The sequence below is a fragment of the Physeter macrocephalus genome, chromosome 16 (assembly GCF_002837175.3).
Source record: "Physeter macrocephalus isolate SW-GA chromosome 16, ASM283717v5, whole genome shotgun sequence".
Taxonomy (NCBI): Eukaryota; Metazoa; Chordata; class Mammalia; order Artiodactyla; family Physeteridae; genus Physeter; species Physeter macrocephalus.
In genome coordinates this window covers 63,723,986-63,749,478 of record NC_041229.1, presented here as the reverse complement: position 1 = coordinate 63,749,478, position 25,493 = coordinate 63,723,986, and the positions used below count along the sequence as shown (strand labels likewise).

The following is a 25,493-nucleotide window of genomic DNA, read 5'->3' as shown; positions in this document are numbered from 1 at the left end:
AGGTGTCCAGGTGGAGGGCCTGTTTAAGGGAGCTCTAGACCCATGAGGGCTAGGTTCATTACCTGTGGCCCCACTGGCTTCAGTTCTGAGAGTTTCTGTGATGCAAGGACCTGAGGAGAGACCTCGTCTCTGCTTAGCAGGAGCCCCTGGGCTGCCGGGGCAGGGTGGTGGTGGGTGGGGCGGTGTGTGAAGCAGTCACAAAATCAAAGGCTAAGCCTTCTCCCCCTCCAGATGTGGACGAGTGCCTGGAGAACAATGGCGGCTGCCAGCACACCTGTGTCAACGTCATGGGAAGCTACGAGTGCCGCTGCAAGGAGGGGTTTTTCCTGAGTGACAATCAGCACACGTGCATTCACCGCTCAGAAGGTAGCTCTGCTCGGCTGGGGGCAGGGGGCAGGGTCACATCTGAGAATCCCCCACCCCCATCCTCAAAGGCTCTAGAGGGGAAGCACGGGGTTTAGAAAACCTGGAGGCCTGAGGACAAGTGCGCAGGTTATTTTAGCTGCACCTTTCTCACCCTGCTAAAAAAGTGGGTTGGACTGGGTGAGCTCTGAGGTCTCTTCAAACTCTCACAGTCTCTGATTCTAATCTCTAAATGGAGTACATTTCAAACATGACTAGACGTCTTAGGAGAAATGCAATGGATGATCTGCCCAGTTTTTCAGAAAGGTGCTGGAAACCACAGCACATTTTTGGGGGAGGGAGGGGCTGGAGCCTTCCTTTGGAGACTCAGTGAATTGCCCTGTTTTCAGCGAGACCCGGCATTCCCTGTGTTTTGCGTTTTTGAACTCTGAGCTTCTGGGATTCCAGGGGGCAGGTGGACCCCCTCCCCAGACTGGGGGTCTCTATACTATGGTTTTCTTCACCCATGTTGTCATTTACCATTCCTCCATAAATTTGCAGAAAATTCTTCTTCTCTGATCGCTCGTTCTCTCTGCTTTGAGTTTATACCTATTTTATTCTTCTGTTAGTTCAGTGGATTCTCAGGAGGAAGAGGAATTAAGTACCTGTGGCCCATCAGCCACTTTGAACTCAGTGATGTGCTTTTAATTCTTCTCTGCTCTTTCTTAAGCCAAAGAACCACATTTTTAATTTCATTTAATTTTATTTATTTATTTATTTATGGCTGTGTTGGGTCTTTGTTGCTGCCCGTGGGCTTTCTCTAGTTGCGGTGAGCAGGGGCTACTCTTCGTTGCGGTGCGCGGGCTTCTCATTGCGGTGGATTCTCTTGTTGTGGAGCACGGGCTCTAGGCACACAGGCTTCAGTAGTTGTGGCTTGCGGGCTCTGGCACAGGCTCAGTAGCTGTGGTGCACGGGCTTAGTTGCTCTGCGGCATGTGGGATCTTCCCGGACCAGGGCTCGAACCCGTGTCCCCTGCATTGGCAGGCGGATTCTTAACCATTGTGCCACCAGGGAAGTCCCCAAAGAACCACATTTTGATGGCTGTATGTCTCCCAAGGTTGCCTGTGCCTGTTTTTAAGGGAAGTGCCCAAAGTCCTAGACTATTAACTCCTTTTGGCATGTGCTGCGTTTTCATCCTCATAACTTAAGAATGTAGTGATTTTCAGTTCTTCTACTATTTGTAGATTTATTGTTTTAATCGTGGTGGTTTTAGTGATTTTTCAAGGGTTTCTTTATGGAAGATGATTTTTGCCTCATTTTCCAAGAATGGTGGCCCCTTTCTTATCCCTAACCAGAAGGCCTGTTTGGATACAAAGAAGAAGGGTCAGAGAAATGGGGCGTCGGATGCTCTTATTCCCCAAGCCTGCTCATTGTCAGTGTGGAAGCTGGGTAGTCATAGACTCCAAGCCTAATCAGGTGGATCTCTTATCTCATGCAGGTGTGTGGACCTTGATTAAGTAGCAGTTAGGTTTCATTTTCACTTTCCTGCCGGGGGTTCTCTGGACTCTTGTGTGAGCTCTGCCTCTGGTCAGAGGCTGAACTAAGTTGCCAGCAGCACGAATGATCTGGATCTCAGGGCCTCTCCCTTTTGGTTGCTCAAAGCCGCTTCCTGGAAAGTCACTCTGGCTTTCTCTTCAGGCGGTGGGGAGGCGGGTGGCGCCGTGTAGGTCAAGCCAGGGCTTGGACACCCCCAGTACGGGTCCCACCACTCACGAAGCTCCTCTCGGTGATTAAGATCACCTCTTACCCTCGCTCTTCCAGAGCAGTGGCTCAGCCCCTTTCTCCTGTCCCAGACTGGACAAGGCTCCAAGCCCCCCAGACTGATTATAGACACGGGCTCCTCACACCAGAAGTAAATACAAGAGCAGTTCCTTTCCGCAATTTGTGTTTTCTAAATTTTCTACAATTCAGACATTCTTAGAGCCCCTGAAGAGTATTTAAAATGAGCATATTTGTCTGGAGCTAAAAACCAAGAATACAAGAATTTGAGTTGTGGTCTGGAAGCACTCTCTGTGATTTTCTATTGTGTTTCAACCTGATTGCTGGGCAAATTCACGGCAGCGTGAGCAGCAGATTGGAGCGGTCTGCAGCTGCCCCCTTCCATCCTAGGGTTTTAACTTTTCAAATAGAGCCATCTGTAAACAGTGTTCCTGTAGGGTTTCCTCCTTGATGTGCACATTAAACCCTTAGAAACTCTATTAAAATAGACGTTAAAACCCACAGCTGATACTCTGAAGATGGTTGAAAGAAGGTAAACACCGCAAGCTAGTATTTTCTAGTGTAGCTGTTGTTGTTTTTAATAATTATTTACTAAATGTTCTTTAATATAGGGGATCTTAATAGCTGATTCTGAGAGAAACTCAAGCTATTGTGTTTTTTTTCATCCTTAGAGACCCCAAAGCTCCGATAAAGAGACTGTGTGTTTTCACCCATGTAATGGGGGTAGGCTAGAGGGAGACACACCACCCCTGCCTGCCTTTGTGCCTATTCATGGGAGCTCAGGCTCTCAAAATGAGCATCCCTCTTTTGTCCGCTCCGAGAGTATTTTTAGATGTTTGACGTGCTTCCTTTTTAGAGTAGTAAGGAGGGTGTCAGGTTAGTGAGGAAGAGGCTGTGCTCTCAGCAGAGGCTGTTTCCCCCTTTTCTTGCCCTATTTGCAAGGCATATTTTTATTTGGTTTCCAGAAATATTCTTCAGTGAGACCCTGAGCCAGGGGACCACCAGAATGGGATATTTCTCACATTTCTGAGCTGTTTCCTTCCTGGTGAACTAATGACCTGAAACAGGACTGCCAGGGCAGTTTCTGGGGGAGCCAGAACCATAGCTGGGCCTCCCAGTTTGGACCAGATCCATCTGCCACCCCTAGCAGTGACCTTGTTTTGAGCCAGGGGACTGTGAAAAGCTTCGGGGTCACCTCTTAAAAAGCCCTTAGCATTTCCAGAGCCATTTAAACCTCTGATGTCTCCTGGTAACTTTAGGTCTTGCTTGATATGATATGACATCAGGGGGCAACTTCTTTGTATCCGCATGGTATCTGGCACACAGTCAGTTCTTACAAAATATCTCTTGTGTAAATGGATTGCTCTGAGGCAGTAAAGGTCACTTTGCAAATGTCTGAACAGACTTGTAAACAGAATGAAAAAGAAAAAGAAGAAGAGGAAGAAGCAGCTGACCTGTTTAGGAGTGTACCTCGCAGGTGTTACTGCTGCCTTTTCTTGGGCACTGTTACGTTTACCCTGGGGTGCTCCTGGACCCTATTATTTCAAATGTTCTGCTGATCCAAGAACAAAGGTAATGCTTTCTGGGCCTTCCTAGGAGGACAGGACACTGCTTCTGGAGGCAACTCTTACCTTCTGTGCCATCTTATTACTGGGAGCAAATAACGCCTTCAGAAGTCACCGGCCAGAGCAAAGAGAGAGCTTTCCACTGACCCCGTGCAAGCTTCTTTCTGTGTTAATTGACAGCAGCCCTTGGCACGGGTGAATGAATCCCAGCAACTTCCAGCAGATTGAGTGGTGGAGTTCAAACAGCTTGTAACTGTCAGATAAAAAACAAGATAGTTTTAAGAGAATATGGGATGTATTAACTGTTGCTCTGTCTTTTGGAATAGGAATGACATCTGTTTGTATTAAAACAATCATTCCAGTTAAGCACAGATCAACAGCCCCATGGTGAGAACTGGAGAGAAATGACTTTTGACTTCATTAGAACCAATTGGCTAAGGTTTTAGGGGCACAGTACGGAACAGTATTGGATCCTAGCGAAGCTGAATGAAAGCTTTTTGTACTCATGTTAAAAGAGTGCCACTTCCAGTATTAGAAAATGTCTTGTTAGTGGAGAATCAATGAGAACAAAATCCCTACTCTTAAAGATGTTTTAGAGTTAACATTGCACAAACGCAAAGAAGCATCACATGAATACGTACTTATTAATGTTGTACAAACCAAGGAGAGGTTTTGAGATTACTCTTGGGTTTGATAACAGTTCCTTCAGAGTGCTGGGAGGTGAGAGCCCCCTAAAGGATTGGTACTGAGAAGAGGCCTGATGCTGGCAAACCACACAGGTGTCTACTTTGCTATGACCCCATCATTTAGATGCATGTTAAACCATCCAGGAAAATAACCCTCTTTCCTACCACAGTTACCACAAGATCAGGCCTAATGAAAATTACAGTATACCTGAGAAGGATTTTACAGCAGCAAAAGGAAACCACATATATGAGGTCTCTCTCTGTTCTCTCTGCTGTTGTCCTCCAAGCCCACTGAGGGAGGGCCCAGGGACTAACTGAAGGTGGTCACATAAGAGAGGTCCCTGGGCAGGTGTCCATGGGGTGATGCTGAAATACGGTAGTCACAGTCACCTCCAAAGTGTGGATTTGGTGGGGGTAGAGTGGAGGGTTGAAATTTTCTGAAAGTCATCTTCAAGAATATGTGAAAAGGTTGGGAATCTTCATCAGTCTATCTGCAGATTTTTGTAGAGAGATTCTCCTTTTCTGTTTGTATTCTTGATCAGCATGGGTAACAACATGGCAGAGATAAGAGTCTGAGGACATGTTCCTGGGGTCCACAGGTTCTGATTCCGCACCCAACAGAGAGCCCCTGGTGGGTACTTTCTTTTCTTTTTTTAAATTTTTTTGGCCACGCCATGTGGGATCTTAGTTTCCCGACCAGGGACTCAACCCGGGCCCTCGGCAGTGAAAGCTCGGAGTCCTACCCACTGGACCACCAGGGAATTCCCTCCTGGTGGGTACTTTCTTTTCAGTGTATTGGGAGAGCTCCTACCTCTTTTGGGGAATTGAAACATCCTATCTCTTGGGTGACATAAGAAAGTTTTCATATCTCTGTTAAATGACCTGGCTTGATTTGAATGATGTATTCTTTTAAAACGTGGGACTGATGGACACCCAGGCAGGCAGGTCTGTGGCCCACCCCCCAGACCCTTGCCTCACTCCCGGGGTCAGGATTCTGTTGCAACCTGGTCACTGGCTGCGTGCTGCTGTTTTGCAGAGGGTCTGAGCTGCATGAATAAGAATCACGGCTGTAGTCACATCTGCAAGGAAGCCCCGAGGGGCAGCGTTGCCTGCGAGTGCAGGCCTGGTTTTGAGCTGGCCAAGAACCAGAGAGACTGCACCTGTAAGTACAGACTGGCACACAGCTGTGCTGGGAACCATCCTACCCCAGAGGTTGTCTTGTGCAGCCCAGCGTCAGAAACATCAGGGAAGGCAGTCACATGAGATATTGAGGGTAATCTCCTGTAGGGAAGGGAAATGATGTTTTCTAAAAGAACCAGTCGGAAGGAAATAACACTCAGGAGTAAGAAGTGTGAATGTTGGGGGCCAGGTCTCTCTGTTCCCATAGAATAGAGTCAAATTTCCTCATCTGGCAGCTCTTTGGTACCTGGTGCCTGCTTCTTATACAAGCCTCATCAGCCTCTTTTCTCCAGACACCAGACTCCTGGCTTTTGGAGAAAGCCCCCATTCTTTCATGCCTCCAAGGCTTTTCCAAGCCTTCCTTCCTTCCTAGCTTGGTGAGTTCTCACTCAATTTTTAATATCCTGCCTAACTTCTAATCATGATAAAGATAATAGCTGCTTTGGGGGAGCATTTATTATGTGCAAAGCCTTGTCTAAAGAGGTGCCATATTGCATTTAATTCTTACAGTCACCACCTTATGAGCTAAGTGGAGAAAATCGTGGAGAAGGTAAAGCTACAAGGTCACACAGGAAGTAAGTGGCAAATGTCGGGTTCTCACATAGGCCTGCCTGTGAAGCTTGTGCTCCTAGTCACCATGCTACATAACCTCAGAAGCCTTCCCCGACGGCCTCAGACAAGGCAGCCAGTTTGTATTTTGGCCCCCATAGCGCTGTTTTTTCCTCGATGATAGCACGTGGCACTCTGGGGTTGAATCGTGTGTTTGATTCAACCACACGATTGGGTTGAATCTGGGGTTGAATTTATGTGTCTGTCTCCCCAACTACGAGCCCCACGAAGTCAGGGATCTTGTCTTATTTTTGCCTCTCAGTCTTCCCCTGGATGTGCTCAATCCACATTTGTTTAATGGATGAGTCAATGAATGGTGTACACAGTCCAGACGCAGCTGCCACATGATGAGGAAACACAATAATAGCTCCAATGGATAATAGGAAACAACCGGCCATTAAAGGTGCTTCTAAACCACTATTTACGCCAGAGGAAACACTGAGGGTTTCCCTGTAGGAACTCTTCCCAAAGTCATGGACCCTCTAGAAGACGCCTGCAGTTTGCTGGGGATGGTTGTTTACAGTGAGTAGACCTCAGTGGTTAAGAGAAGGAGAGGCAGTTTCGTCGGTGAGACTCCTCTCTGTTGTCTCCATCGCAAACCAGAGTGCAACCTCAAAGCCTGACAAACCAGGGCTGATGCCACCGTCACCAACAACAGGTTCTGACGGCCTCACAGGGCCCCTAAAAGTGGGGCTGGCCCCAGCTGTCTTCAAAAGGAGGACCCAGGTCTCCACAGGAAAGTCACCTGTGGAGTGAGACTTAGCATTTTACAGCTTTTTGGGAGCCAGGAGAATACCTGAAAACTTATTTTTAAAAATTTAAAACGTTTTTAAGGTATCACTGCTCAAATAATATTATAAGGTTATATTCAGATATTATAAAACTTGAGGATATAATAAAGAAAAAATCCAGAATTCCACCACACAATCAGTTGTTTCGCTTTTTTTATATTCCTATTTTGTTGTTGATATGCGTACACAATTTTTACACAGCTATAGTCACAGAACAGTTTTTTCTCACAGCACAAATATGTCTTTAGTTCTTTTAAATTAGAAAAGTAAAAATGGTTGTGTAAGAGTTTAAACAGTCCAAAGAAACATATAACATTTCCCCCTTTTCCTTTGCCATTTCCTTTGCCAGAGGTAACCACTGTTGAGTTTGGTGAATAGATAGTTTTGTAGTTGGCTTTTTTTCCCCCTTGGCTTGTCATCAATGTGTTCATACATAGTCTTTGTAATTATTGGTTAATGTTGCATTAACTGTGTGCAAAGAGTCATCATTTCCTTTGATTACCCTCCCTTTTAACTAATCCACATGGAATCTGATGAGAGAAATCCTAATATATACATACAAATTAAATATTGTCTGTTCCAGACATAAAGTGTTACAGCATTTCCAAACGCCCTAGTACTTCTCGTCATAGAGCAAAGCAGTAGTTTGGAATCTTTTGGTATAATTTCCTTTAAATAGCGAAAAATCTCCCCTGACCTTCCCATGTCTATCTTTCTGTATAACATTGCTCTAGATCTGTCATTCAGCATTTCTACAAGTCATATCATGACTACCTGTTGATATAGACAGGGACGTGGTCTGAGTCAAGGTTCTCTCTTTTATGCACAATTCCTAGCACATGCTAGGTGCTCGAATACTTCCCGAATGAAAATCAGAGTTCTTCGGGAGCAAACACAGCCCGAGTTGTGGAAATCTCCGTGCTTTATGGTTTGATTCATTTTCCTCTCAGTGACCTGTAACCATGGAAACGGCGGATGCCATCACTCCTGTGAGGACACTGCGGCAGGCCCAGAGTGTAGCTGCCATCCCCAGTACAAGATGCACACGGATGGAAGGAGCTGCCTTGGTGAATGGTGACCCCAACGCTGGGTTAGGGTCTTCCCCAGCCTGCTCACCCCAACCCAGCCCTAACCCTAACGATTAATATTGTTTAGTACTAGAGGCAGGGTGTTTCCAGTGCATATGCCCTCAAGCATGTCCCATGCTGCCTCACATGTGACAGTGGAAGTAGTCCAGGCCCAGACTGGGGGCCCCTTTCTCCCTGTGGGACCTTGGAAAGCCCTTTTTTCTCTCCTGGACTAGGCTGCTCCTGAGGCTGGTATTCTGGAGATCGGAACAGCACGTCCCAAAAGGCCAGGGCAACGCAAAGTTAAAGCTTGCTGTTCATGATGACAGGTGGCCTTTGCCATCAGCAGGAGCCAGGGTTGCATATTTCTGGTGGGATGCCTGCCTGCCCTGCCCTTCACGGCGTGTCCTTTGCTAGCTCCATTTCAGATGTTCCCCAATCCAAGATTCTTTTTGTCCTGGACTGAGGGTTCTGGAGTGAATCTGAAGCTTGCGTTCCCCAAGGTCCCTGGTTAGTACAGTAGAATAAAAAAATATTTTCCATATTTAATGTCTATTAAGGCTCTGAGGCCATTTAACACAGAGCCTCATTACAGCATATTTTTATTGAATGAACAGAGTCACATTTCTCACATTGTTCTCATGTCTGGGATTTCCACCGAAGTGGTTGTGCAGGGGATGAACAATCTGATTCATTCAGTCTGAGAACTGTGCTGTTTGCATCTCTTGCAGAGCGAGAGGACGCTGCCCTGGAGGTGATGGAGAGCAATGCCACATCCATGGCGGATGGGGATAAACGGGTGAAACGGCGGCTGCTCATGGGTAGGCGCCTCACCCACCCTCCCCCGCCACTGACGTTGTCCCTTTCCCTCCCCAACTTAACTGCATCAGGCCTGAGCCTGGGGCCCATGTGCCCTCAGACCAGCTGAATTAGAGTCAGCAGCTCCTGTCCAGCCAGGGTGTGTCTGCTCTCCACTCACTGCTATTGCTTAGTCACCATCCAGGACCCCTGGTATTGTGGGAAGAGCGCCGGCCCAGCCACCAGAATAACTGGGTTAGCGTCATAACGCTGCTGAGACTTGCGCTGAGACTTGGGCAAACTGTCCCGAACTGCTGTGTCCTGGTCTTCCTCTAAAATGGATGTAATACAGTCGACCTCTTAGGGTTATCAGGAAGCTCGGTTAACACAATAATATGCAAAAGTGCCCAGAGTCCACTGTCTGGGACTTAGTGGGTGGTCAGTGCATGTCAGACCACCCCGCCTCTGAGTAACTGTGACGAGAGAGGCATTTTGGGCAGCCCCTATTTAGCATATGGCAATTTGGCTGGGTTTTTGTCCACTGAGTCTTCTATTTTGGACTCAGCCCATGTTAATGGCAGAAGAGATGAATGGAGAAGAGTGGCACTTGGCTGGGGGACACAGGAAGGTCTGGCAGCCAGTCTGCTGGAGCTGGAGGTGACTGCAGACGTTCAGCGGTGGCTGTGAGGGTGGGCATCAGATCATTTGACGTTATTATTCTGGAGAAAGCTCAGCCTGGCCTCAACAAAACTGATCTTTCGATAGCTTCTGGATTTAATAGTCAGGTAAGATATTAAGCAGCCATTGGTTACCAGGCAGGTGACATTTCTGAGCTCTTTTCTGCCCTATTAAAATTATTATTTTTAATTGCCTTAAAATAGTACATATGAATAATATAAAAACCTTAAAAACTTAATTAGCACTATTAAGCTTGTAATGCAATACATCATTTCCCTGTCTCCTAACTAGCCATTTGCCAGTGGCCACAATTTTCAATTCTCCTAGTTGTTTCTTCTTCTCCTGACTCCCCCTCCCACATGTTTCTGAAAAGGGAAGTGTATACAGTTATTTCTTTTTTTAGACATTTATTTATTTATTTTTGGCTGCGTTGGGTCTTCGTTGCTGTGTGCGGGCTTTTCTCTAGTTGCAGCGAGCAGGGGCTACTCTTTGTTGCGGTGCGCAGGCTTCTTGTTGCGGTGGCTTCTCTTGTTGCAGAGCACAGGCTCTAGGCACACGGGCTTCTGTAGTTGTGGCACACGGGATCAGTAGTTGTGGCTCACAGGCTCTAGAGCACAGTCTCAGTAGTTGTGGTGCACGGGCTTAGTTGCTCCGCAGCATGTGGGATCTTCCCAGACCAGGGCTCGAACCTGTGTCCCTGCATTGGCAGGCAGATTCTTAACCACTGCACCACCAGGGAAGTCCTACAGTTATTTCTTGATGTGTCAGGTTTTGTTTTGTTTTGTTTTTGTTTTTGTTGGCCGCACTGCACGGCTTGTTGGATCTTAGTTCCCTGACGAGGGATTGAACCTGCGCCCTCGGCAATGAGAGTGCGGAGTCTTAATCACTGGACCGCCGGGGAATTCCCTTGATGTGTCAGTTTTAGATATTAGCTTTTGACTTCCTACCACAGAAGACTAAGTTATATCTCCCTTCTGTCCCCTTCCCCCATACCCTTAATATAGTTTTATCACAATTTACATATTATGAATATCGAAATATGATTCACCCCTGTGTCATGTAATGTGCTATGATTATATTTTCTTTGTTTGCTTAGTTTTCTTAGTACCTCTTACCAATTTTTTTGCAAATTTCTGGCAGAGCTCTAAAACCTTTACAATGTGTTCAAATACAGCAGGTAACTTACCAATTCTATTTTCTTCTTAAAAAGTCTCTTCTGAGGCTTCCACCCTGCTCTAGCAGGGCCTGAATCCTGGACCAGCTGCACCTCTGTTATCCTGGTCTTTCCCTGAGCCACAGCCTGGGAATTCCCTTCCCCATGCTCCTGTTTTGGTGGATCCCATGTCTTCTCTTTTGTTAGTTTACATGGGTAGATATAGATTTTTTTAAAACTTTGCATACCTGAAAATGCCTTTATAGTCTACCTTCATCCTTTCTTGAGAATTTGGCTCAGGATAGAATTCAAAGTTGGGAAAAATATTCCATCAGAGTTTTAAATAGCGCTCTATTGTTTTGAGCATTCAGTGTTCTTTCAAGAAGTCTAAGTCACTTTTATTCTTGATTCTTTGTATGGAACCTACGAGAGCTTCTCTCTGGATGTTCTCAGGGTCTCCTTTTTGTCCCTGGAGATCTGAAATTTCACAACAATGTCCACACTGTGAGATTTGTCCCACTTGTTATTCTGAGCACTCAGTAGGCCTTTTCAAGGGGGACGTTCGCATCCCCTGGTTCCGAGAAATTTTCTTATATTTTTCTTTTGATAGCTTTCTTCACTTTTCTCTCTCTCTCTGGGACTCCTATTAGCTGGCTGTTGTAATTCCTGGATTGCCCCTCAAATTTTCTTCTTTTTTCTCTTCTTGATATTTTTGTTCTACTTTCTAGGAGATCTTTCATTTTTTCCTTCTAATCCTTCTATAGGGTTCTTTTTAAATTTCAGCTTTTGTATTTTAATTTTTTAAGAATTTTACTTTGGTCTTTTGTTGTAGGAACCTGTTCTTATTTCATGGATGCTTTTCTTACCTCCCTGAGGAAATTAATGATAAGATTTTCTAACTTCTCTGTTGTTCCCTGTATTATCTTTGCTTCCCTCAGGTTCCTTTCCCCTTGTTTGTTTGATTTTGTGTATTTATTTCATACTAGAGGCTTTTCTGAAATGTCCGGTGATCCTTGGCTGACTTTTCTTATTTAATAGTGGAATATTGAAAAGCCACTTGGATATTCTGTCAACTGGTGGGCTTTATGCTTGGTTGACTAGGCAGTGGCTTAGTCATTTCATTTGGAGATCTTCAAATGCCAGAATCTATAGGTCTTTTCACTTGGGCCGGTCAGTTTGGCTGGAGAGGAATCCTTCAGTCTCCTGCTGAGGGGATTTAGGCTTGGCTGCCAGTGTCCTGGGAACTGGGGTGCAGAGGGGGTGAAAGTTTGAGATCTCTCTTTTCACAGTATAGACTTTCACCTGACAGTGCCTCCTCTGCTGTTACTGGTGCCCTTTTCCAGAGAAGAAATTTATCTGCTTTAGTCCAAATAGGGATGTGCTGTGGGCTGTGGAATTAAGATGGGGATCTGGGAGCCTATTTGTTATACAGACTCTCAATCTTCCTATTTTTAACTCCATCCTCACCTCTGCCTCTAGACTAACTTTAGTACCTCCAGTTCCTGAGCCTCTCTGGGATTCTGTGGCTCAGATGAGCTTACCACTTGTTGGCATCACTCTGCAGACTGCTAGGGTTTTTTTTAAAAAATAAAGTTAATTAATTTATTTTATTTTTATTTATTTTTGGCTGTGTTGGGTCTTCATTGCTGCGTGCAGGCTTTCTCTAGTTGTGGCGAGCAGGAGCTACTCTTTGTTGTGGTGCGTGGGCTTCTTGTTGTGGTGGCTTCTCTTGCTGTGGAGCATGGGCTCTAGAGCACGTGGGCTTCAGCAATTGTGGCACGCAGGCTCAGTAGTTGTGGCTCGCGGGCTCTAGAGCTCAGGCTCGGTAGTTGTGGCACACGGGCATAGTTACTCCACAGCATGTGGGATCTTCCCAGACCAGGGCTCGAACCCGTGTCCCCAGCACTGGCAGGCAGATTTTTTTTTTTTTTTTTTGCGGTATGCGGGCCTCTCACTGTTGTGGCGTCTCCCGTTGCGGAGTGCAGGCTCTGGATGCGCAGGCTTAGTGGCCATGGCTCATGGGCCCAGCTGCTCCGCGGCATGTGGGATCTTCCCGGACCGGGGCACGAACCCCTGTCCCCTGCATCGGCAGGCGGACTCTCAACCAGTGCGCCACCAGGGAAGCCCAGCAGGCAAATTCTTAACCACTGTGCCACCAGGGAAGCCCCACTGCTAGGGTTTAACTTTCTGCTATGCCAGTTACTGTTCCTCCATTAACATGCCACTTCCAGAAGATTTGACATCTTTCATCTATTGTCTTTTATTTGTCCTTAAGGATTTATACTTTAAAAAATTTATTTACTCTCATTTTAATGAGTTTTGGCGAGGAAACAGAGATAAACATACATGTTCCATCTGTCATATTTAATCAGAATTAAGTTTGCCCCCCCCCCCCCCCCCGCCCCCGAGGCTTTACAGAGGTAGCTATGGAAGTAAAATCAGTTTCTGGATGCCTGAGTGCTAACCGTTGAATGAATGTTGAATAACATTTGTGTATTACTTGGAATTCATGCATGATATACAGAAATAGAAGACCATTAGCTTGTTGTTCTTCATCTCTATAGATATGATTTAACAACTGCGGCTGCTTTTTCATGTAACTATGACAGGTCTTTCTCCTTTCAAGGAAAGGTAAACTTCTAATCTGAGTTACTTGGCAGTTGCCAGGAGGAAGTCTTTGGTCTGCGGCAAGGGAATGGGTGGCGTGGGCGATGTTTACCCTCTCTTGCTTTGCCCATTACACATGGTGAATAGAGAAGGTTCGGGATAAAGGAAGGAACATTCCCCTTTGCTCTGTTCTGCATTCACATCCAGGCTGCTAGATGTGGTCATACTTGCAGGTCACTGGCTGTCGATCAACAGGAACTTTTAGTGGCTTCAAATCTGCCACTAAAAAGGCTCAGCAGGTTGGCAGAGGCATCTTTCCCCCTCTCTCACCCTGTCAGGCTTCCTCGGGAGATGCCACTTATTTAGATGGGTGCGGGGAGGAGCTGCCCCTGTTCTCCCTCTAACTCACCTGTGTGTGGCAGCGGCTTGGGATATGACCATGAGGACCCCACACGCTTACTGACTTTCATGAAGTTTTGTCAAGTATTAACACTGCACCAATACCCCTTTCTTCCCAGCTGTGTGAGCACTTCTTTAGGAAGCTAACTGCCTTTTTCTTACCTCCTTGGCAGAAACGTGTGCTGTCAACAATGGAGGCTGCGATCGCACCTGTAAGGATACTTCGACAGGTGTTCATTGCAGTTGTCCCGTCGGATTCAGTCTCCAGCTGGATGGGAAGACCTGTAAAGGTAGCCTGTGCCTCTCCATGCGGCTAATGTGTTGGAGTAAAGGCAGCTCTTCCCCTCCACGCCTCCTGCGTGACTCCAGATTTGCTTATGATTCATATTGATCAAAAGGAAGCTTTTCTTCCCTGGGCTAGTAGAAGGCTGTAACTGAGTAAGCTTAATTAGAACCAGCTTAATTACACTAACTGTTGAGAAAGTCAGCTTCTACAAACATCAAATGATCCATTTCAGGCAGTGGCCTTATTAGAAGAAAGCAGTTGTTCAAGGGAACATTCATTTGCAGGAGATAATATCATCATATCATAAATAACAGTCTAGAGATTATTATATAAATAACAGCCAAGATTGTTATCCAGAGAACATTGAATAACGGTACGATTAACTTGTACTGATGAGACCCCGATGACCTAGTATTTCATGGGCCAGAGTACAAAGGCTTAGTTCTTTAACATGATAAAAAAGTAGATAACCAGTTACCAGTTGAAACTGAGAAAAGATAAAATTAATTGAATATCAGAAATCACTTAAAAGCATTGAGGCTATTTGATCGTGGTGTAATTTGCCAAAACAAATATTCTAGTTCCTTATAACTTTAATCATTAAACTGGAATGGGAAGTATAGGAAAGGAAGCCATCTTATCTTGAGAGACTTGTGCAAGGATGAGAATATAATAGGACATCACCGTTCTTTCCCATAGCTTATTTCCTTAATGCTCGTCAAGGGAGGGGCAGTGTAAGTCAGAGTTCTCCAGGGGACCAGGCACTTGTCTTTCAAAATGGGTTAAGCCAGACAAGAGAACGGCGTGTAAGTTTAAAAACATCAGCAAACATCCTTAAATGCTTTTATGGGTCTGTTTTGTTTCAGAGAATAATGAAGCACACACAATAGCACTTCAGGGATTTGTGGATAACGAGGCAAGTATCGCTGTCTGATTTGCCGATGCTTGACTGTTACAGATATTGATGAGTGCCAGACGCGCAATGGAGGTTGCGATCATTTCTGCAAAAACACCGTGGGCAGTTTTGACTGCAGCTGCAAAAAGGGATTTAAATTATTAACAGATGAGAAGTCTTGCCAAGGTATGTGCTGAAACATAGCTAGCTGTGCTGTGTAATGCCCACTGGTTGGATTGGAGAAGGCGAAACCCTGCTCGGGCAGAGACTGGCTCGCTGGGCTTCTCTATGGAGTCATTAATCCAACCTCCACCCTGTGCTTCACTTATTTCATCTGTTAAGTAAGGTAAAAACACTGAGGTAGCTCACAGGTATATTTTGGAAATTAAGCTGTTAATGATTAGAGAACACCTCAGTGAACCCATGTGGTGTGATCACAGCAGAGCTTGCTGCTAGAAATGGAATGGATCACAGAATGCAAGCAGGGTTGCATTAGGGTTTTGAAATTATGAATAATTTTCCCTTTCTAAAATTCCCTTTAATTTTATGGATTTTCTAACAAAATTTGGTGACAAAAAGATGTTGATTTAGTTAACATACCTTTTCTCAGCAAAAAGTTGGGGTCAACCAGTTGGTCCCTTCCTTATAGGCCTTGTTTGAATGACCAGCCTTTGGTGTTTGGGGAAAGGGTAGGGGTGAGGGAGGGAGGGGATTAAGTGCAGGAAAGGCTGGGCAGTCCTTGGGCAGATTCCAGACCCCTTCTCAGACACATCCTTCCCATATAAGGGGAGCAGCAAGGGAACTTCTCTGGGTAGCAGTTGTTGATATTAATAAGTGTTTCGCACAGTGATAAGCTGTTTTGGGTTGGGGGCATCATTTATATTTTCAGATGAGCACATTTTATGCCCCACTGATACATAGAAAGAAACTCTCAGGAAAGATGTGCTGTCATTTATTTCTGATCTGTTGCTGAGGATAAGAACAGCCTAACTTATTTTGTTAGAAATCCCAGAATTAAATCAAAATCAGAAATTAATATCTGATTTCACTTCATATAATAAAGATGCAACATTACCTTTTTATAATCTTATGGTGTGAATTAGTTTTCTCTCTTGTTTTTTTCTTCTTGGTACATAGTTTGTCAGACACTTCACACCCCTTTAAATTCAGCGAGTTCACTCTAGATGACTACTGCATAGTTTTCTTCTGTTTGACTTGGAGGGAAAATTTGCTGTTCCACATAATGTTTCATAATGTATAGAGCAAGAAATACTATTTAAGCTGTGTAAACACATTAAAAAGGAATTAGAAAAGCGATCTGCTTATTTTTGACAAAGCAAAAGCCTGTTGTGAGCAGCCAAAGTCAGCTACTGAACGAGCCCACTTTCTCTGTAACTGGCTAATATTAATAAAAGAATTCATAGAATGATATCAATTACTACAGAAGAAGTGGACTTTTTCTCATTTTTCACTGATCAGTCTTGGTAGAACAAATATTTACACAGAACAAACTTACTAAAGAAATTGTCAGGACTTCTGGGAAAAATTATGGATGAAGAGGTTTTGTAAGATTTTGCCCTTTTTAATTTCATGTTTTTCATTCCTCCAGTCCCTTCCAAATGTTTGTTTTATATTAACATAGTTTCTCGTGGCATGTTTGGTGTTGAAAAGGGATCTAGCAATGGTCTAGTTGGCTTCCACTGAGTCCTGTGCTGGTCCTGGTTTATCCATTTGGAGATACAAGTCATAACTCTGTTAAAATCTTCCAAAGAGTTGAAGAAGTGAAGCACTGATATTCTAGTGTACAGGAAAGATGTAAGAACCAGACCAGGGAAGAAGAGATGATTAGACTGACAAATACAGCCTCCTGAGGCTAGTTTCCATGACCTCAACTGCAGCCAAGGATGCGTTCATGCTGAACCCGGAAGGGAGGGGCCCCCTGGGACTGAATCATGGGGGAGGAACAAAGCCAAGGGATTGGCCAAGAGGATCCTGTTTGGTGCTTAAGCACCACATTTCAGTGTCTGCAATAGAAAATTACTGAGGATGTTAATGGTAATGCATTCTTTTAGTGCGGAGGGCATTATAACCCAGGATCAACTGGCCTCCTGGGGCCAGAAGATGAATTCTGGCAAGACCCAAAAGAGATAGGAGCTAGATTTGTCTCCAGCTCAAGTGTTTTCTCCTTTTAATTGGCCATAGCTTATAAAATTACTGTTGCTCCTTTACCAATTAGTAATAGAACAGTCATAATGCACAGGCAGCACCCTAATAGTTTACAAACCCCTTTTAGTTATGTTATCTCATTTGACTTCATTTAAATATTTTAAATTATTCAGCCCTGCAGATAAGCATGGGTGAGAGAGACCAACTGAGCTTTTAGGCAAGTGCAGTGTGCAACAGAATTTGGAAATAAGGGTCCTGGCTGTGAGTATCCTTATTGTGGGCTGCTCAACACTTTGTTTAACACAAGTGAGCAGGGAGAACTGATAGATAATTTTCACTTTGTTGTTTTTGTTATTGGTCAGCAACTGGTGTTCTTATAAGTGTGTTCTTCTCTCCACTGTCCCTCAGAGTTGGTTTCAGCTCCCCTCTCCCTTTGACAATTACAGATGTGGATGAATGCTCTTTGGATAGGACCTGTGACCACAGCTGCATCAACCACCCTGGCACGTTTGCATGTGCTTGCAACAAAGGGTACACCCTCTATGGCTTTACCCACTGTGGAGGTGAGTGGAATCCCTCTAGAGTCAGATGAGGCTGGGCCTTACTCCTAAGGTTTCCCCAGATCAGGGCCAGTTTTTCTACCTTGGGGGCTGAACCGGACATACCAGGCCCTATATAGTAGTAGGGAGTCCATCGACTCGAGGGAAGCAGCTGCTATGGGAAATCGTCCCACATTGATCCCTTTAACTCATCAGGTGTGAAATGGAGCAGAGAGAAGTGCTGAGCTTCAGCTGTGAAGCTGTGAATTCTTTCTGGACTTTATTGATACAGTTGTACTCAGACAGTGGGTGGGTCTCTCAGGAGTTGGTGCCCTGTCCACTGGAACTTCCCGAGATAGTAAAGTCACGGCCCTCGGGGAGGCTTGGCAGTGCACCAACCGATTCCACAGCCCTGCTGTGCATAGGAACTGGCTGCAGAGCTTGGTTTGAGCTCTTTGAGCTGGTCTTTGTGCAGGTCTCTGAGCTGGAAGTGGGACCATGGACTCTGTCTCCCTGCTCTGAGCCCTTGCAGCAACATGTTCTGATGTCTCATGACCTTACAGCTAAGTAGACTATGGCTTAAGTCAGATTTGGCGTCACTCTGCTCTCTCTAATCATCAGATTCATTCAGCAATCTTTGAGAATACAGATTCTGATTCTTATGCTAAAAGTCTAGGGCTTCAGGGTGATTTTGGGGATCTGAGGATGTGGGAACCACTGGCTTTAGTACTTCCTACCCAATCCTTGTTTCCTGGGTCCTTAAGAAGAATGGATAGTAGTGATTTGCTGTAGATAGTGTTGTTTCTCTTCTTTTCAACACATCCCTGGCATGGCTGAACACATGCCCTTCCAGTCCATCAAGAAACCCCAAGGAAACATTCCCTGAATATGGACGTGTATTTGGGTTTTAGTAGGAGTCACCTTCTGACCTGGACTCAGTCTCAAGTTGATGGGGATTAGTGCAAGTCATTTTTCTTATCTATATCCCAACTATATGAACTGCCAAGTGGGGAATGCTAATTCTCTCTATCTCTCTTGGGATGTGTAGCCCAGGAGGATGGCGGAGTTTTAAACTGGAAGCCTGTGCAGTGTCTGAATTTGACACCTGAAAATAGTGTGTGACCCCTTCTGAGTGTCCTTACGGGCAGAAATGTTTGGTCAAGACTGGAACTTGAGACCTTGCTGGTGAGGCTCACGCCAGGAAGACCACTGAGTGGGGAGTGGGTCAGCTCGTGCCAAGTGCACATTCTGAAGGCGGTCAGCACCTGCCCTCAGTTCAGTGCGCTTCAGCCGTGTGACTTGCCTCCTGCTCCTTCCTCGATGGAGGGATAGTGTCAGCCAGGTCAGCAACGGGCTGCTGTGACAGGAGAGCGTTTTGCTCCACAGACACCAATGAGTGCAGCGTCAACAACGGAGGCTGTCAGCAGGTCTGCGTGAACACCGTGGGCAGCTACGAATGCCGGTGCCTCTCTGCGCACAAGCTCCACTGGAATAAAAAAGACTGTGTGGGTAAGAGGCGCCGAGGCTCGGGCTCAGTGCGCGGGCTCACCGCTGGCCCAGCAGCACTCTCCCACGTCCCACTGGTCCCACTGGACCTGGAGTGCGGCTGACCAGTCCTCCACTGAATTCTCCTCCCCTGAGCTGCAGCAGCCGTTCTTTAAATCCTTCGAAAACAGGAGATACTTTGCAGGCCCTTCGGCGTTTGCTTCTGTGCTTCTGTGTAGGTTGGAACTCACTTCTGTTTTCCTGCTTGCTTTTCTGCATGAAAAGAATAGAGTACAAGGCGCTCCTTTACCCTGGGGGGAGTAAACGTGGTGTCTGTGTTATGTGCTGGGCGTCGGCACTACCTTCTCTTCTTGGGGCCTTTGAGGCATGGGACTCAGCCGTCCTTGTCACACCTTCTGTCTCTGTAAGTGTCTGTATTTTGTCCTGTCTAGAAGTGGAGGGGGTCCTGCCCACTAGCGTATCACCCCACGTGTCCCTGCAGTGTGGTAAGAGTGGTGGAGGAGACAGGTGCTTCCTCAGATGTCTCTCTGGCATTCACCTCTCTTCAGGTGAGTGGGTCCCAGGCCCTGGGGCAGGTCCTCATGCCAGGGCCAGGCCTTCCTGGCCTTCAGGTGTTAGATGGCTTCTAAGGGCTTCCAGGTCTTTGACCAGCTGCCCCCTGACCACTGGAGGCCCATGCTCTGAGACCCTGTATTCTGGGGGCTTTTCTAGTGGTTCACGTGGAGTGGGGTTGCGGGTGACTTGAGCTGCCACCGGGAGAGACTATAACCTTGCTTACCTGCTGACGACCCACCTTCTGTCTGTCAGGACTGCAAGAGGCCTATTCTGTCACCTGCGGCTCTTCCTCTCCTCTCAGGAGCAAACAGCAAAAATCAAATGACTCTGCTTTCGGGGGTAATTACCAAACCTGCGTGTTGTCTCTGGGGCTCACCGTGTTCAATGGGCTCCATTTGTGGGATACTGTTCTTGGGCGTTGGCTTTGTTTTCTTTTCTCCAAATCTCTTTGATGCTGCAAGCACGTTACAGGATGTTCTTGCCTGTAGCCTTGGTACCTGTGATCTGACTCGCCACATAACAGACACTTACTGAGTGTCCATTGTGTGCCGGAAGGCTCCATGCAGCCCTGGTGGGTCATCATATTGGGCAGAGGCCCACGTAGCTCTGGGACCAGGAGACGCATGTCTTCCCAGCTCCCTGTACCATAGAGCACCTCAGAGGCTCAGCAGGAAATGTGGGCTTGGGGCACATGGCATCAGTGGAGACAGGGACATGACAAGGGGAGCAAGGATTCTGAGCAGGGAAAGGGGCCCAAACCCTTTCTGGTTTATCAAAAGACAAAGAAGGACATTTAAAGCTTTTAAGAGGCCTTGTCCTCCCAGATTTAGACAAACATCTGTGATGATGTCACCTGAACATCTGAATAAGGAACTGGTTCTTGATGTCCATATTATGTATATAAGCAAAGATAGAGATGCAAAGCATGATAATAACAGCTCGTGTGAATTGATGGAGCAGTTAAAACATGCCGGCCGCTGTGTTACATGTATTAGCTGATTTAATCCACACTACAGCCCTCTGGGGCAATTTTACTGTTATCCTCATTAACCAGATGAAGAAACTGAGGTTCAGAGAGGTGAAATAACATATCCAGAGTGACTCAGATAGGAAATAGTGGAGCCAGGATTTTGACCAGGCAGTTTGGATGCAGAGTCTTAAGCACTATCCTTCACTGCCCCTCTTGTCTGATGTTTGGACCCAGCCAGAGGGGACTTCACGGTCTGTTTCACCAAAACTCGTAGTGATGATCACTTGGAGATTAAGGCCACCCTAAGGTGAGCAAGCAAATAGTTAACAGTTATTCAGTTCTTACTATGTACCAGACAGTAGGCTAAACATTTTTTGTTTTGCATTATCTCATTAATCCTCACAACAGCCCGGTAATGTAAGGACTGTAATTATGTCTGTTTTACAGATGAGAAGACTGAGGCTTAGGGAGACTAAGTACCTTGCTCAAGTTCTCATCACAAGTCGAAGGGCTGGAATTTGAATCCTGGTCATTGGCTCCAGAGCCTAACATGATTAAGACTGACCATGGAAGGAGAACAGAATTTTCCATATGAGGCCCTCAAAGTAGGACTTGCTCCCTCACAGACCCTGAAAATCCTAGCCACGTTTAGTGAGTGCCATCCTTGTCTGGAATGGTGGCTCCCTCAGCCCTGTCCTCCCAGGACAGGCTTATTTAGGAGAATCTGCCCTTCCATTTCCCTCAGCTGTCTTGCCCAAATTTGAACTGGGGGATTCTGGCCTTCCTTCTTGGAAAGGCACAGAAATGACCTCATTTTTCATCTCACTGTTGAGGCTGTTTTTGGCCCTTCCTTTGTTATGTTTGAGCCCTGGATTCATCTCAGATGGAGCGATAAGTGTAACTCTTAGGAGGCTCCTGGTGCCCCCAGTCCCAGGGAATGGGCGCTCCCCAATCCCAAACTTTCTTGGTCTCAGCATAAGAGAGGGGCTCAGGGTGTACTTCCAGCAATAGACAGCTCTCCATTACCTACTGGTGTTTCCATTCGTTTGCCTCTGAAGGTAACATCTCTCACTTGTTTCTTTCTGAAGATGTCGCCACCGTCAGGACAAGTGTAACCTTTAAGCTAAATGAAGGCAAGTGTAGTTTGAAAAAGGCTGATCTGTTTCCCGAGGGTCTGCGACCAGTACTACCAGGTATGGAATCAGATGGCTGGTGCAGGGAGCTTGCCTGCGTGGTGGGAAAGGGGCCTGTAATGAGCTGAGCCATTCATATGGGATCAAACAGTTCAGAATCTCTGTGCACTCTCTTCAGAAGATGAAGAAGAGCCTCACCTGGCACCTCCATATGCTTCTGGAGTTATACTTCAGGGTTTCCTTTGCAGGGTACAAAGAGTGAAGCTCTGGGGAAAGCTGTGAGTTAATAGGAATCAATGAGGGCTTAAGATGCATTAGTAATTTGTGATCATACTGGGTTAAATTTTCTAGACCTTAGAGTTTGCTTAAAATAATCCAAAATCCGAATCCAAAGAAATGAAAAAAAGGTTTGGCTCAGAAAGGGTGATCTTTGATGAACAAAGATGTAATATCCAGCTTTCCTGCTTGATTTAGTTTTTGGAGGCAGTGATGCCATTTGGCTTCAGCAGAACAAATACTCTCCAAGTAGACCTGGCCTTATGAAAAGAGCAGAATCCAACATTCCTCTTTCTTCCCCAGCTCACATTTCCAGTATTATTTCATAGAATAATTTTAGAGAATAAAAAAAATTCAGGAGTCATGTATAAGGGAGGGCTCGTTCCCCAATCTACCCTCAAATAAATTGTACAAACAAATAAATGCAAAATCACTCTAGTCACATTTGACTGCCCATTTTAAGTAACTAACCAGATTAATTTGGTCACCTCCATTTGATGGAATATTATGCAGCTATTAATTATGGGTTTTCAAAGAATGTTTAATGACATTAGAAAACGTTCTTGTTATAATGCTAAGATGGAAAAAGAGAGAGTAACATTGTGTATATCTAATACGACCTAAATTGTATAAGAAAAAGTGTGAGTAGAAGAAAAACAAAGAAAACTCACCATGTCCTTATTAGTGGGTTATATGTGGGTGGAAGGATGATGAGTGATTTTAATTTTTTTCCTGCATTTTCCAAATTCCCCACGGTGAGCATTTATACTTTTAATCAGAGGGGAAAGCATTATTTAAAAATAGATTTGGTCTTTAGTTCACTTAATGGTATTGTACTAATGTTAATTTCTTAGTTTTGATAAAGATACGTGTAAATGTAAGATGTTAACATTAGGGGACACTGGGTGAAGAGTATATGGGAACTCTGAGTACTCTCTTAGCAACTTTTCTATACATCTAAGCTTGTTTCAAAATAAAAAGTTTAAAAAAATAGATATGGAAAATGGAAAGGAAAACAGGTTCAGAATGAGCATCGGTTCAGTTTGAGATGTGAAGTTAGCCTTTTGAAAAGGTAAGCTAGATCTTTAGGGAAAAATTAATTTGCCTTCTCCTTCCTTTGGTCCTGATGACCTGCTGATTTGAACATCCTTATAATGTTAGAGAAGAACACGATACAGATAATTCTTCAGTTCAATAAAGTAAGATTAGTTAATTGTGTGGATGGTATGTGGACCTGCTCTTTGGTTCTGGTTAACAATCCTTAGTTAAAAGATTCACTGGAAGCCATGGAGGGAGGAGGGATGGCCAAAGTCAGGAAGGAGGATGCACAAAGCCCTGCCTTACATAACACGTTCACTCCCATCCTACGTGCCTTCATGATATTGTTTGGTTCTGTTGATTCTTTGTGCCATTTATTGCTCCTGGTTATTTCAAAATGAGCCATCATTGTTGATGTGCTTTCCAGCTTTCCCTTTGGGTTGGAATTACTCCAAGGTCAGTTTGCCTGAAAGCAGGAGTTAATTTCCTTTCTACTCCTGTGCTCGCTCCTTACTTGAAGCCCCTCAGCCCCTGCTTGAGACATCATAGTCCAGCTTTAAAGAAACCAACTGTGAGAACATGAACGCACCTTAACAAATTACCAGTCAGGAATGCAAGACAATCTTTGGTCCCCATCTTCCACAGATGTGGCCAGTCAGTCGGAAACATCCAGCATTTATTCATGAAAATAAGTTTCAAGAGCTAAACTGTAAAGTTATATAGGTGGCAATACTGGTTCTTCAGGATTAAAGTGTCATCGTGCTCCAAGCTGAGGGCTTGCAGCGTCTTGGCATATGGAGTTAATCATCTAGTCCCTTGAGAGTTGTTCTAATGAAATGTTTACAGAGTTGTAGCGAATGTTCAGCTGAGTGCTTTGCCAGGATTTGGCTTCCGATAATTTTGTTTCTTCATACAGAGAAGCACAGCTCAGTAAAAGAGAGCTTCCGCTACGCAAACCTTACATGCAGCTCTGGCAAGCAAGTCCCGGGAGCCCCCGGACGACCGAGCACCCCTAAGGAAATGTTTATCACTGTTGAGTTTGAGCTTGAAACTAACCAAAAGGAGGTGACAGGTTCGTTTGAAAACAGTCTGTGGTGCCAGACTTCTCACAGCTTGCTCCTTATTTCTTTCCCTTTCACTTTTCATCATTCTTGCGGGGGGGCGGGGGGGGGGCGCGGAAATAGTGCAACCACTGAAGTATCTCCTGTTTTTTTTCACCCCCCAAACTAAACTGAATTGGTTTGGAACCTGATGATTTTATCTGCTTCATCAAAACCCAAAGCTACCATTTTGGTCAACAAATTTCTGTTTGAATTGAATGCTGCCCAGCCTGCTAGGTGCCCAGCTCCAAGCCTCTCCCCATGCTGTGCACAGGGAGCCGTGGGTGTTTGTGGGTCCTGCAGTTGGTCTGGACATGCTCATGTGCTGCAGCCTGACCCCTCCACTGCTGTCCCTCTCGTTTCTGCAGCCTCTTGTGATCCGAGTTGCATCATAAAGCGAACAGAGAAGCGGCTCCGGAAGGCCATCCGCACACTCCGGAAGGCTGCCCACAGGGAGCAGTTTCACCTCCACCTCTCAGGCGTGGACCTTGAAGTGGCTGAAAAGTCTCCTCAAACATCTGAACACTGGGCGGAGTCCTGTGGAGTGGGTCAGGGCCATGTGGGAAACAAATGTGGTGAGTGGCCTGCTGGCCGGGACATTCTTGCTAACAGAACTGTCTTGAGCTCCAGAAACACTAAGGGTAACCAAAAGCAAGTCTGGCCCATCCTTTCTCCCCAGCCTTCTTCCAGAGAACACCTGGGACACCCACACTCATCTGAGAACTACATGTGGGTATTGGCCTTGCCTACAGGATCAGGAGCCCCCCAGCCCCTGGCATAGTGCCTGGCACTTAATAACTGTCTGTTGGGTTGAGGGACAGAATGGAAGAGGCAGGGTTGATGAGAAGAGGGAGTGTTGCCCCTTAAGGACCTGAGGGACCATGGTCTTCAAAGCACTGTGGTCCCCCAGCTGGGGCAGGACTGCAAGCATAAGGCATCCATGAGCCTTCTCGACACTCCACTATCACAGTTCCCCTATCATCCCTCTGGTGTGACGCATGGTGGCAATGAACAAACTCCTGTCCATAGTTTTGTGCAGAGGCAAGGCTGGGGGTCGCTCAGCTGCCTTATGAGATCCCTGAGCTATGGCCCAAGCTTTCTAGTAGTGTCAGTTGCAGTGATGTTGTTGTTGGTGGTGGTGGCGGTGGTGGTGTGTGTGTGTATGTGTGTGTGTGCATGTATCAGAATTAAACTTGAGGCCCAGAACTTGAGCAATATCAATTCTATTCCTCTGATGAAGTTCCAGGCAAGAGGAATCTGGGCAAGACGTTCCAGGGTGGTCAGTCTTTTTTTTTTTTTTTTTTTTTTGCGGTACGCGGGCCTCTCACTGCTGTGGCCTCTCCCGTTGCGGAGCACGGGCTCCGGACGCGCAGGCT

General features: G+C 45.7%; 1 protein-coding gene across 8 annotated transcripts in view; it reads left to right on the top strand.

Moving 5' to 3' along the window:
• SCUBE2 (signal peptide, CUB domain and EGF like domain containing 2) overlaps positions 1-25,493 on the top strand; it is an 80,702-nt gene that overhangs the window by 12,149 nt on the left and 43,060 nt on the right. For 4 of the 8 annotated variants that reach the window (XM_028500823.2, XM_028500825.2, XM_028500827.2 and 1 more), the window contains 13 exons: positions 232-366; positions 5,409-5,534; positions 7,902-8,018; positions 8,750-8,839; positions 13,827-13,943; positions 14,898-15,020; positions 17,447-17,563; positions 18,926-19,048; positions 19,477-19,593; positions 19,853-19,939; positions 21,659-21,763; positions 23,934-24,089; positions 24,486-24,692. In XM_028500823.2, the coding sequence (XP_028356624.1) occupies positions 232-366; positions 5,409-5,534; positions 7,902-8,018; positions 8,750-8,839; positions 13,827-13,943; positions 14,898-15,020; positions 17,447-17,563; positions 18,926-19,048; positions 19,477-19,593; positions 19,853-19,939; positions 21,659-21,763; positions 23,934-24,089; positions 24,486-24,692 (1,620 nt within the window). Of the gene's footprint in view, positions 1-231; positions 367-5,408; positions 5,535-6,606; positions 6,683-7,901; positions 8,019-8,749; positions 8,840-13,826; positions 13,944-14,897; positions 15,021-17,446; positions 17,564-18,925; positions 19,049-19,476; positions 19,594-19,852; positions 19,940-21,658; positions 21,764-23,933; positions 24,090-24,485; positions 24,693-25,493 lie in introns of those variants that run through there. The other 4 variants (XM_028500824.2, XM_028500822.2, XM_028500828.2 and 1 more) reach the window with 4 other exon arrangements.